Source organism: Phasianus colchicus, chromosome 1, assembly GCF_987193195.1.
Source record: "Phasianus colchicus chromosome 1, bPhaCol1.hap1.1, whole genome shotgun sequence".
Lineage (NCBI taxonomy): Eukaryota > Metazoa > Chordata > Aves > Galliformes > Phasianidae > Phasianus > Phasianus colchicus.
The window spans coordinates 51,343,884-51,357,047 of NC_143436.1; the positions used below are offsets into that span (position 1 = coordinate 51,343,884).

A 13,164-nucleotide genomic window follows, 5' to 3' on the forward strand; every position below is an offset into this window, starting at 1 on the left:
GCTTTGCTCTGCTCATCTCCAACTGGAGCCGCAGGCAGGCAGCAGCCTCACCCAGGTCCCAGCAGGGAGCCTGCTTGCCGTCCTCGTTTGCAGCACGGGTGCAGCTGAAAGCTGCTCTATTAGTCCTTAATTACATCCTTGCTATCCCAAACCCTTAAATTCACCACTAAAGGCAGATCGAAATAAAAATGTCACACTTTTGCAGCTCAGATATTTGCAGCCATGAATAATACACTCGCACACTCATTTACTAATGGATACACTTCTCTTCTAATTGCTTTTCCCCTCCAGACATTTGCAGAAGCTCTTTTCATTCCCATCACACCTTTAGCTAGCAGTGAGACATTCTCTGTTTTGTTGCTCTTATCTCTTCCCTGAAAGCTTTTATTGACTGCCCGTTGTTTTTTTTTTCTCCTCACCTTTTCCATTTCCCATGCAGCTTTTTTTTTTTTTTTTTTTTTTCCTGTTGTTGTTTCAAGGCTTCAGATCTCTGAGCAGTCCCTCATGTAGCTATTTTGGAGTTCTCACACAGCAGCAGCTGAGAGCTAACACCAGGAGCCATGAGGGAGTGCAGATCTGGCACCAGAATTTCAGGGGATTGAGGGGTTCTCAGTAGATCACAGAATCATGAAATCATAATGGTCTGAAAAGACTTCTAAGATCACAGAATCTTAGAATGGCTTAGGTCAGAAGGAACCAACCCCCTGCCATGGACAGGGTTGATCACCTGGTCCAACCGCCAGCCCATCCCCACCATGCCCACTGACCATGTACCTCAGTGCCACATCCACACAGTTCTGGAACACCTCCAGGGATGGTGACTCCATCATTTCCATGGGCAGCCTGTTCCAACACCCGAGCACTGATAGATTTGCCTGTTTTCTGTCATTTCTCTGAGCACAGGAGAGGATTTAGGCATTGAAGAGGATAGGAGAAGAGTATGGTGGAGAGCCGTTACCTGCTTTGTTTCTGTGACCAGCTGCTGTTGGCTGCAGTCAGGGACTTTCCAAGCCACTGATGCATGAAACCACTAACAGCTCGGCTTTGATCCCACTGCTTTGAAAGCAGTCCTGAATTGGCCAACACCATCAGCTCCAGCTGTAGATTATGCTGTGGGTTGGGAAATGCCTGGCCACTTCTAGGATCCTGGTGTTGAATGGCTGGGAACCAGGCACAGTGACAGTCCCAGATGCCTTCAGAGACTCATGATGGTTGGAAAAGACTTCTAATATCACCTGGTCCAACCATCAGCCCACCCCCGCCATGCTCACTAACCCTGTCCCTCAGTGCCACATCCACACAGTTCTGGAATGGCTCCAGGGACAGTGACTCCCCCACTTCCCTGGGCAGCCTGTGCCACTGCAACACCACTCTTTCTGAGAAGTTTTTCCTAGTGTCCAACCTGAACCTCCCCTGGTGCGACTTGAGGCCACTACCTCTTGTCCCAGCTTTGATGGCTATTTGCTGCTCAGCAACTGGAAGGTGCTTGGTGGCTCCAGATTGTTCTACCCAGCGGGGTGCACTTCCCCTGCAGCATGCTTGTGGCACCCTGGCTCTCATAGCTGGAAGCAAAGCAGCTGATTTGCTCTGCAGAAAGGGGCTGGTGCTGATCCCCACCACTACGCAGTTTTTGCAAGGCTCAGAAAAGCTCTCTGCTCCTCTGCTCAGAAGAAATACCGAGTTTCTAGGTCATGCTGTTCTTGGGAGACAAGACAGAAAGCAGGTTAGGAGAGTCAAAACAGGAGAGGAGGATGGGACCACAAGCCCAAGTCATCTCCTCCACCCTCTACAGACACCATGTCCAAGCCGCTTCTTGCTATGGCCAAATCCTCATGTGGGCTCCTGCAGCAGGTGAGGAAAGCAGGGAGTAGAGATGCTGCACCCTCCCTGCCTGCCCCGTTGCTCTCTGGGGGCTGCACAGCCCTTTGCTTTCCACGCTCTGCTGACGGCTAATCCTGCACACTGGATCCTTTGCGCTTCCCGTGCTGATTCCTCCCGGGCATCTGCTTTCTCTTCCATTCTGCTCGGCAGCCTGAACTCGGTTGCTCTAATCCCTCCATCTTCAGTCGCGTTCGCAGCTCCGCATAATAAATATTAACAGCTTACATGTACCTTGGGGTTCTTATGCAAGGACTCCAAACAGCTTTACGGTTCGGATGCGCATGGGGATGGCTTTATACAGCCACCGATGAGACAGCAGTTGTTTAGCAACCTCCAGCAACAACACACAATGGTTAAGACGGGAAGCGGAGATAAATATCGCATCCACTTGAAACTCCGGGAGGGGATTGGAGTTGGCAGGATATAAGCACTCGTCTTGAATTTTAGCCAGAATACTCCAAACAGCATTCCTATGCTTACAGAGAGAGCTGTAGGATTTAAAATACCTAACCCATCCCCAGTGGTTTATTTACAACTCGCATTAGCAGCGCTGACATTTCAGGATGCCGGAGATGCTCTTTGCTAGAGAGAGTTCCTCCAGCAATGAGCTGTGCTGGGTTCCTCTAACGCCCTTCTTCAGAATGTCTGTGGAAGGAACAAACAGACCCCATTGGCTTGAGCGGGGTTTTTTCCACTGTTGTTGCACAGCTCCTTCAGGATAACATTAAATCCTGACATCTGCTTCCTAGTCGCTTTCTCCCATACACACTATTTCTTTGACCTGGACTCCTAAGCCATGGTATATTGCATGCACAGAAAACCTATTTTGCTCATCTTCTTCCAGTGGCCATAAAGCTCTGTATGCTCCTACTTACTTCAATTTTTTGTACCTAGCAAACCAGGAGCTGTGTCAAAAGTTCGTTTTGTGTGATCTGCTTTATATAAGGGTATTTGGCAATTCTTAAACTTGGTCTGGAGCATCTGCATGCTGGAATATTTCCCATTGGAAGTGTTCTCGGTATAAGTTAGCAAATACCATAGATGGATGGGATAGGGGAATAAGCAAGACTTGTTTATACAGCTCTCGAAATCCGTGCCAGGTTGGGGAACGCAAAATAGGATAAAATATCTTCAACTCCATTTTAGTCTGCATTAGGATGGCACCATCCTTTTCAGGTTGGAAAATAGGAAAAACTTTTCAGAAAGAATGATGGTGCAGCAGCACAGGCTGCCCAGGGAGCCGCTGGAATCAGCATCCCTGGAGGTGGCCCAGAACCGTGTGGACGTGGCACTGAGGACATGGTCAGTAGGCATGGTGGGGATGGGCTGGTAGCTGGTCTGGGCAATCTCAGTGACAGAGAAACAGAGCATCTGCAGGCAGTCCAGCAGCCCTGCTCCGTTCCTAGGTTAGCCCACAAGGCGTGGGCAGGGCCTGGGAAGGCAATGGCAGAGAGCCAGTCACAGGTGTGCAAGGGATTCCTCCTGTACCTTCCCAGGAAGCAAGAACTTCTCACCGCTTCGACCCTGCCCACGTAGTTCTCAGTAAACTCCGATCTTGCCTCGGGGCACTCCATGCTATTTGATTTATGGGGAGGGAGAAATCTCCCTCCACCCTTCCTAAGCCAGCATGCCACAAGCGTCTCGAACCTGCACACACCAGAGTTCGCTGCGTGCTGGCTTCCACTGCAGCAATGCTCTGCTCCTTCCCTTCTTCCCTTAGTCACACCAAAGGCTTCATCACATTGCTTACAGCTTTCCCCAGCAAGGCAGGCAGGCTGGCTGCAGCGGAAAGGCTGCAGCAGGCATGGAAGAGGCACGCTTGCCGCCTGCTGTCAGAAGCCTGAACTGAAGGGGAAAGTTGCTGCAATTCTGACACCTTCCCCAGCTCCTCCAGGCTAACGCTCAGCTGCACACCTTCTCTGCTTGCTGCCCACTTCTGCTTTGACACGAGGATGAACTCCAGCACCTGTAACACAGCTGCACTGCAACACAGCTACAGCTTTAAGTTCATCAACATCTAACTTCCTTCTGGGTGTTAACAAAAGCCTGTTAAAGAAAAATGCATTACACTCCACCCTCTACAGAATCTGGATTTATGTTTTAGTACCAGTGCCAAAGTTTTGCCAGTAAGCATAGGTCAAAGGCTACAGAGGCCCTGAATCCACACGCAGGGGCTCAGGACGCTTCTACAACTGAGACCTGCTTGCTGCAAGTTGCAGCACTGGGGGCTGTAGGTTTTCAGTGGGAAGAGCTGTCACACCCACATCCTTTTGATTTAAGGAAGAGAGCAAGCCACACAGGTGCCAATGAGTGTAGCTATAAGTTATTTATTCTGCAAAATAGAGGTATCTTCTATGGAGTTGAACACTGGAATCACAGCATTATGAATTGTGGAAACATTTTGACAGCACACACACACGCAGGCACACACACACACCTACACACGCGCACACAGCCTTTATACAGGCCTCTACTCTTGCATTATCCAGGAGGGAGCCCTCTCTGCAACTTTATTTGTAAAAACCTGCAGCGAGGGTTGCATTCAAGACCCCTTCCCTTGTTCACTGGGCTTCCAAGGGAAAGAGGTCAGTCAGGATTAGGCGCATTGCACAGGCAACACGTATGACAAGAGCACAGCAGACGCTCCTCAGCCCAGTGTTCAGCACATCCTGGATAGGAGTTAACTCTTGGCAGAACACAGAATTGAGCCAGAGCACTCCTGCTCCCTCCTCAGTCTTTTCTCACACAGTCAAGCACCTGGTGGGTGGAGGAGGCACATTTCCACTTTAGGACACAGTCAGTGCTCCCTGCTCACCATGGTCCATGTTCCAAAGCCGGTAAAACTCTGCAAAGTCCACATAGGGCTCTACGCGCCCGTCTTCATCTGGCTGGAGCGAGTGGGAAGGGCGGGAACGGAACAGACCCCCATCTGAACTTGAGCTGCTACTCTGTGTGTGAGTGTTAGTAGACTGGAGAGTCACAGTGGGGCTTTGGCTGGGGAGAGAGAGAGAGAACAAAAGCAGCTGTATTTTTCCACATTCACAACCTTGCACAAGGCACCAGAACAAGTGCCAGCTTCTTTAAGGATTAAGCTATCAGGTAAAAGAAGTTACAGATCCTTGCTCTGTCACAGCATTAGGTGTGTTGAGAACAGCATGCTACTGATGACTACCAAAGATACCTGCCTCACCTTTAACTGGACAGCTTTAAGTACAACCAGACATCTGAGAAACAAAGGAGAGATAGCAAAGAAAAGAAAAATAAAAGAGGGACACACTCTGCTGGCTTCCTCATACCCATACAGTACGAGCTTTACAGGAAGAGTCTGGCAGCAGAAAAGCTATTCTTGCGTGACCTGCACTGCAGCCAAAGCAGCTCTGGTTTGTCAGCCTCATTGTTTCTGGAGCTACCAGAACACAATAAGCATAGAGCTTCTTCGCTTTGCAGAATGTACACACTCCACCCTGTGCCAAAGGCTGAACTCAAAATCAGAGCCACTAGTAGGATCCTGCACAGTAGATTCACGCAGGATCCGGGTGTAACCTTTATCCCTTCTTCTATCCTAACTTCCCTCCTCTGAGCAAGCTGACCTATGCAGCACAACCTCTTCAGCAGCCTCTGTTCATTATTAAAACAAAGGGTTCCCACACTCCCTCCATGCACAGTATCCAACATCCAAAGAACTGCTTTGGACTGCCAGAGTGTCCTCTGGTGACAGCAGCAGATGCTTCTCACAAGGCATATTCCCAGAGCTGGCTTCAGAGCTGCTTGCTTTGCTCATTCCCACTCCTCACATATCACTTTCCAGCTAACAACTTACACTAGCTGTCAATACTGCAGACAGGAGGGCCATGCTGCAGATAAGGGAATGAGTGACAGGTGTGCCTCTGCCTTTCAACCACTTCACACAGCGTGAGCTGCAGGGAACTGCGGGATATCAAGAGAGCAACATATTTACTTAGTGAGGGTGGGGGTGGCTTCATCCAGAGTTGAGCTGCTGTGGGCACCGTTGACCATCTGGCCTTGGGAAGGCATGACAAGAGACAGTGTGACGCTCGTTTTGCTCGTGCTTTGGGAGCTGGAATATGGCACAGAGACCGGATAGACACGGCCCCCTGAGAAGGAAGAAAACAGAATTATATGTGCAGGTGAGACATGAGTGACAAGGGGTGCAGAGCATCAAAGAAAGGTCAAAGCAATAGTCAAAGATCCCAATTTATATTAAGTTTCCTTTCTTAGATGCAGTAATGCATCATCAAGTTGTTAAGGACTCTAGGTCTCAGAAGCCAATAATCCCTCTAATAACAAAATTCCCTCTACACTGAAGTATCTACTCTCCCAACACGAGGTCAATGCCAGATCAAGGGCTCTTATCTTCCACCCTCTATTCCATCTACTTCTCTCTGCAGCATACCTTGTGTTGGTGTTAGCGTGGGCTGACTCATCTCACCCAATGGATAGCCAAAATTTCTCACAAGCAGGGTCATGTCTTCATGGCGGGGACAGAACTTGGACCGTTCCCCACCACTGGCAAAAGTGTCACAGTGGATCCGTTTCACCCGGTCCACTACAGCTTGGGCCACAGCATCCAGCGACGTCTGCTTGGCAAACTCTGTGGCTATCATGGCTGCAATTTCCTAAGCAGAGGAGGAAATAAATGAAACAATGTTTAAGAGATTCTGGAGGAAACCTTTTCCAGCCACGTGACCTAAGTTTTACTGCAATTTATCTAGCTGCAGTTCCTGCCAGTCTCACTTGCCGATACATAATTTGCACCTAGAATTATCCCATCCTCTTTAACAGGCTCCTCCTAAAAGGAGAGGAAGGTACCTGGATGAACTGGCTCGGCAAACCAGCTCTCACATTGTTACTAACTGGAATGGGGTGGCACAGGCATCCAGTTCAGGAAGCACTCGCACGACAGATGTGAAGGATGGCCCACACGAGAGCAGCCAACACCCCTGAAATAAGCCAGTAGCTGAGAGAACAACTCCCATGTAATCACTCACCTGGTTGGCCTGCCCAGGCCCATGAGCTGCCTCCAGAGCTTTGTAGAGCCCTTCAGACATCAGCACCAAGAAGCCAGTCACTCCATCCAGCGAGTGCCCTCCATGGATTTCAGGCTCTGCTATAATAGGCTTAGATTTAGCAGCACTGGAAAGAGACAGTGGTGCATAGTGAGTGAGAAGGAAGGGTCACAAAGAAAAGGGATTGAAACCACAAAGTTGAGTTTTTCTGACCTGAGGAGTTCAATATCAGTATAGCCATATTTGACTTTGTAGTCTCCAATGCGTCGAGTGCTTTCCTGCCCACGGATAGTCCCCACTTGTTTTATCTTCCCTGCATCCAAGCCTGCCAGATTGAAAAACAAAAAGTAAGAGAGTATGGGAAACTTCAAGGACTTACCGCAGTTGCACTGTCAGGAAGGAGAAACACAATATCCACAGCTGAAAAAGAACAGTTAGAGTAGGCAAAACAAGAAGCCAAAGAATCATCCTTCCTCACAGTAAGGAAAGAAAGAGCAGTTTGCTCTGTTTCCAAAGGACACATTCTCATTAGCTGTAATCTGGGAGTAAGAGAAAAGGAGCAAGATGCTCATAGCCCAACACTCCCACTCTGAACGCAATGGCTGGCCCTGGGACAAAGTCCACATCTTGGTCCAAAGCCACCAGTGGCAGCTGGCCTGGGAGCACAAGCATTTACTGAAAAGGCAGTGGAACATCTGTGCCTGTCAGCTCTGGACCACGTGATGGGAGGAGGAAAGCAAGAAGAGGGAAAACATACATGAAAGATTCTGCTTTTTCTTCCAACGATTACTGATCCTTGATCCTAAATTCCATATGACAATTTCAGTAATATGCTAACTTAAGAAATCAACAAGAGGCACTGAATTTATTCAAGTGCTCAGATTGGTGCTGGCTACTCCTAAAACAAGGACAGTGAGCAAGCAGGTATTTAGTTTAATTAAGTTTAAGCGGATAACTCAGACCTGTCAGATGCTAGGGAGGGATCTTATCCTGAAGAAGGTGCTAACAGGGACCATCTGCAAGGGGTTATTATTTGAGGCAGGACTCAGAGCAGATGAGTCACTTACCTGGTCTGTTCTGGCAATCCCCCCCTTCCTGGTTAAATGTAGAGCTAACGGGCAGAAAGTGTTATTTTGAGATTTTTATCTAGGGATGACTGTCCTCACTACAAGGTGAAGGCAGAGGTCCAACTGAAACTCTCCCCCTGAGTCAAACCAAGCCTCACCACACAGATGGCTCCACACCTACCCCAGCAGTAAAATACAATTCCTGCCATCTGCTGCAGACCAAAGCTGACTCATCAACATGGCCTGGCTCATTTGCCAGCTCCTGGCAGGGGGATACAAGTTAACGACAGACACAAACACAAGGAGGCTTCAAGCACACCAAAGAGCTTGTGTCTAAATCACAGTGATGGTCCAGGAGCACTGAACAAGCTGAAATGAGCAGGGTGAAGAGCCAAGCAGGTGTAAGACCTCCCTCTGCCTTTCCCCAGGACAGGTAAAACAAATACCATGACAAACACCATCCCTGTGACTTCTTAGCACTGTGCTTCAACTTGGGCCTACAACCACCTCAGGTAGGTCCCCAGAATAGCCTGTACACACTAGCTTGTTCCACAGGCTCTCCCTTCCATTAGCGTTGCCAGTAGGAGAACCACTGCTGCACCAGTAGGAGAAGGTCAGCATACCTAGCAGAGAGTCCTGTCCCACTACAGACCACAACTAAATTGAACCTAGTGTTTTAGGCAGTAGAAAGGCAGTCAAAGGCTCTTTTTCCCTGGATTCCTGTGGTCAGTCCTCTGTTTCATAGCACACAACACTACTGCAGGAATAAGGAAAAAAAATGAAAGAGAAAGGAATAAAACAAGACCTAGCAGCAAAAAAGTTATCACACTGACAGCCTCCCCAGATAAGAACATTGATATGTGAACCTAATGAAGAATGCCAAATTATATATACCAGAACAAAGGCACAGAATATAAGTATCTCCATATGAAGAGTTTGGTGTTAACAGCCACACAAGTGGCCTGGCCTAGTTCCAGGCAAAGAAAAAAAAACATGTCAAACATTGTAAAGGAAAAGGGAAATTGCCTGAAGCATGATGTCAGTATAGGCAGAGTTCAATAGTTACTGATGTAAGAGCACTAAATGCCAGAGTTTGGTCTGCCTCTGTCTGAAGTGTACTTGCTGTTTTGCAGCAGCTTGTACACAGGCAAATCAAAACCCACCATCCTCGGGGTGTGGCATCATGCAGAACTTAACCCAGACTAACTGTGGTTTACCTCCAAAGGGGCAGTCACACTCTGCCCACCCCGCTTCTGCCCTCTGGCTGCATGCTTCTGTTCCTGCCTTTCTAGCCACTCCAGCAATCACACAGCTGCAGGGCAAATCAATGACAGCATGGCAGCGGGACACAAAACTAACTCTCAGAACAAACAAAAAAAGGAAGAAGAAAAGGACTGTTTTCTGTTGGTTCAGCAAACTGAACTTACTCTGTAGCTTCAGAGTGGCTAGGTATGCAGAAAAATAACTTGTTATTTGAAACCACAGCCCACAGAGAGCTTCTTTCTGTTGTCACTTATTGTTTCCAGGGGCTTAAGTCATTCCTGGTGCCCCAGATAAACTGAGACATGAGATGTTCTCAGGTAGGAACATGAAATTGAACACTCACCCAGCTGAGAGAAGCGAAAAAGTTCATCCTCATTCTCTGTAGTGTGGTCCACGTTTAGCTGAGTCACCTGCAGCCCATCCACTGTGGACTTACACAACAGTGCACGATTGGTACCTGCAGCAGGAGTAGTGAGATGAGGCACCAGATAGCTCTGCCGTTAAGGGGAAGAACATATCCAAATGGAAAAGGAACAGGAGAGGGGAATAAGGACAGAAAAGAAGAGAAAAGCTCATGTACTCTCTTCATAATCTCCTAGAAGTAGACTTGCTTACAGCATACTAGGCTTGTTAGGCAGCTCTTCACTCAGCCTTGAGCCAGTACCTTCACTTCCCAGTGAACCTCCACTACCTCTCAACCCACTTTCCCCTCTTCTTTGGTCATAAACATTGTATCAGCCAGTATCTCCAGAGATAATGACTTGGACTGATTTGTACGTCCTTCAAGTAACAAGCAAATCACTCCTTGACCGGGGAAACTGTCCCCAACAAATTGCTTCTGCTTCCTAGAACTGCAGCCATCCTCACAAACACCTGAACTGGGATGCTAACAAAGAAAAACTCACCAACATTGGCAATATAGAGCTTATTGTTGAGAACAACAGCCACGATAGCCATGGCTCCTCCAGAGATCTCCTGCTCTACAACCTTCAATCTCTCCACGATCTTCTGGTATTGAGGAGGCAGCTGGTGGTGAGGAACACCCTGGAATCCAAGATTACAGAGGAAGCTTAAACACTTAGTCAACAACACTGAAACCACAGCTAGAATCAACACATGTATAGAGAGAGAGGCCTCATTTTGACAGTCTTGCCTTGAGGCCAAGATGTGCAAATCATACAATTATTTGTTCAATCCCAACAAACCACATAGGTTTGATAAGATTCTGGAGATGACACTCCAATTCACTAAAGACCAGAATTCACATCTGCCCATGTACCATGCAAATTTGAGGCCCTGCCTACCATCCACATCATATGTCTTCACCCTAGAAGAGCCATAAGTATAAGGCTGAGCACCTTCCCACAGTATCTTCAGTTCTTTACTAAGAAAAAAACAATGATAGCTCTGGTAGTAGTACCAGTGGGAACTCTGCAGAACAGACCATGGCATTTGCTTCATTTCACACTGGCTCCCAAATGAGAACTACAGGGACACAGATTTCAGTTACAACCTCCTTTGGACAACACTGACCAGTTGCCCAGTTCTTAAGGCTACATTACCTCTGGCAGCTGGGACTGCAGGCTAGCCTTCTCTGCCAAAGCATCATCAATAGACTCCAAGAAACTTCTTTCTACGACATCAAAAGCCTAGAAAAGACCATAAGAAAAACTGAGCTCTTATCCAGTACTTAGAGAACTTCGAAGATACCCACCCCACCTCCTAAGACTAGTTCATAAGAGCAGCTGATCACAGTTCAAAAAGGTATTAAAGGAATCACAGCATCATACTGAAATGCAATTATTTTAGTGCAATTATTCTCGTTAAAAGCTTGTGAAAGCAATCTCCTAGTACTCAAAACAGGAGACAAAACACACAAATTACAAACCCAGCAATGTTAGAGACCTATTGATTTTGTACATTAATTGTAAAAATACTCATCCACCACTCAAGAGAGTGAACTTGCACATGCATCCCCCCACGCCTTAATTTCTCCCTTTCACTCAGTGTCATCTCCTTCTCAAGCTGACTTGCTCCTACATGTCCAGTGAAAGCTGGCTGCAAATTCCTGGAGAGCTGTCAGCAGGACACTGACAGCCAGGGAGACAGATGGGTGTGAGATGGAAGTAAAACAAAGCACTGCAGCTGCTCAGGATGAGTGCAATCACAACCACTGACAGATGTTTCAACCTCCTCAGAAACCAGATGCTGCTCCCCAGTGGCAATAAGTGGAGGGTATTGTGAGAAGAAGGAGCTGTTCCCAGTTGAAGCTGCTTTACCTGCAGCAGAACTCGGCGCACATCAGCATCACTGTGATCTGCATGCAGCTGGCCCAGCAGCAATTCTGCAGACAGCCTCTGGCCCACAAAGTTGGTGACTCGGTTGCCATCATAGCCATTGAAGACACCGTAGAGGTAGCAGTTGTTCTCACTCCTAGCAGAGAAGGCAAAAGAATTCACAGATGTCTGTGATACAGAGACACACACAACAAGTTTCTTCAGAATCCTGTATGCTCAGAGAGTCCTCTGTGAAAAGCTAAATATCACCTGCAGACAGAGGCAGGTAAAGGAGACTGACCCAGGCACAATCAACCTACCTGAATTTCAACCAGTTATCTTCCAAGGGGTGACCCTCTGTACCCTTGCCGTCCGCACTGTAGGAACGGTTTGGAGCTGAGCCCACCCCAGAGAGATGGCAGGACGGCAGGTCATCTGTCCAGCTGGGCTGCTGTTCCTGAGAGACACAAAGAGGCCATGTAAACCCTGAGGTGAGAATGCTGCTTCAGGATGAGCTACAGGTTCATTCCCACCCTCTCTCCTACCAGGGCAGTGCACCTACCAGAGAACTTCACGTTCCCTGCTGCAGAGCTGCATCACTTACACCTTGCTTTCCCTCTGAAGCTGAGCTCTGGCTGCACCTCCGGCTCTTTCTAACAAGAAACCAGAACTGACACTCGCACCCGAGCCTGACACACGACACAGCACCAATGGCGAGTTCGATGGATGGGACCCTCACACCTGGAGGACACCCGCTCAGAAAACGGGGCCTCGGGGCTGCCAACACCGACGGAGGATCCCCGTGCCCACACGGGCCCGCCCACAGCGGCTGACCCTCACCCCTCAGGCAGGGCCCCAAAGCCCCCACAGGGCTGCGGGCCGGCCGGGGCAGCACGGAGCGGAGGACACCCAACTCCCCTCACGGCGGGTACTTCCCCCTTCCCGGGCAGGAGGGTGAGGAGGAGGTGCGGGTCGCTCCTCGCACACACCGAAAGGGATGCGCGAGCGGGGAGAGGGGGGACGGCGCCACTCACACTCTGCAGCAGACTCCTCCTCTGCGCCGCCATCTTGCAGCAGCAGCGGCCTCCTCCCTCCAGAGCAGACAAATCTGCCGGGCAGAGCGGCCGCTCCACACAACCCCTCCCCCTCTCCCCTCACGCAGAGAGCAGCGCTCGCAGCCAAATGCCGCTTCCGGCGGTTGCCCCGCCCACACACTGGGTTGGCCACGCCCCCTTCCGTCACACCGCCCAATGGGGAGGCGGCGGGCGCGGGAGTGCGCCCGGGTGGCTGCGTTGGCCCCGCCCCTGCGCGTCGTTGGGGTGATGCGGTGCGTGGCTGGTGCCCTTCAAGGCACAGGGTTTGCCCTGCTGTAGTTTGCAGTGTTTTGGCCCTGGAGGGAACTGCGTGGTTCTTTGGGTCCACCAAAGCAAAATATTTTTAAATTTCCTTCTCCCCACATCTGTTTTAGAGGGAATTGAGGTGTTTCTGTGACTTGACTTGAGGCTTCTGAGAGAAAGGAGCAACCTTGGGCCACCATAGGGAGGGAAGTGGGGCAGAGACTTGAGGGATCCTGTGATATCCTGTGAGCTGAGACCAGTGGCCTTGTGTTGGTTCTTAGCACCATGATTCTATATTACGATTCCATAAGTC

At 49.2% G+C, this 13,164-nt stretch overlaps 1 protein-coding gene across 1 annotated transcript; it reads right to left on the reverse strand.

Moving 5' to 3' along the window:
• Window positions 1-4,192: 4,192 nt before the first annotated feature.
• Window positions 4,193-12,696, reverse strand: TAB1 (TGF-beta activated kinase 1 (MAP3K7) binding protein 1). The gene is made up of 11 exons (XM_031600203.2): window positions 12,549-12,696; window positions 11,835-11,971; window positions 11,518-11,671; window positions 10,801-10,887; window positions 10,144-10,282; window positions 9,582-9,695; window positions 7,122-7,233; window positions 6,891-7,035; window positions 6,296-6,518; window positions 5,840-5,996; window positions 4,193-4,875 (listed from the first exon to the last, which is right to left on the reverse strand). Exons 1-11 carry the CDS (start codon window positions 12,579-12,581, stop codon window positions 4,668-4,670), a joined length of 1,509 nt encoding a protein of 502 aa, XP_031456063.1. The 5' UTR covers window positions 12,582-12,696; the 3' UTR covers window positions 4,193-4,667.
• Between the last annotated feature and the right edge of the window lie 468 nt (window positions 12,697-13,164).

Bases quoted from the DNA above. Each gene is read 5' to 3' on its own strand.
- TAB1 (XM_031600203.2), bottom strand. From the start codon at position 12,581: ATGGCGGCGCAGAGGAGGAGTCTGCTGCAGAGT. The intron at 11,672-11,834 runs GTAGGTTGATTG...CTTCTCTGCTAG, and splicing joins GATAACTGGTTGAAATTCAG to GAGTGAGAACAACTGCTACC. The intron at 4,876-5,839 runs GTAAATATGTTG...CTCTCTCCCCAG, and splicing joins GCCACCCCCACCCTCACTAA to CCAAAGCCCCACTGTGACTC.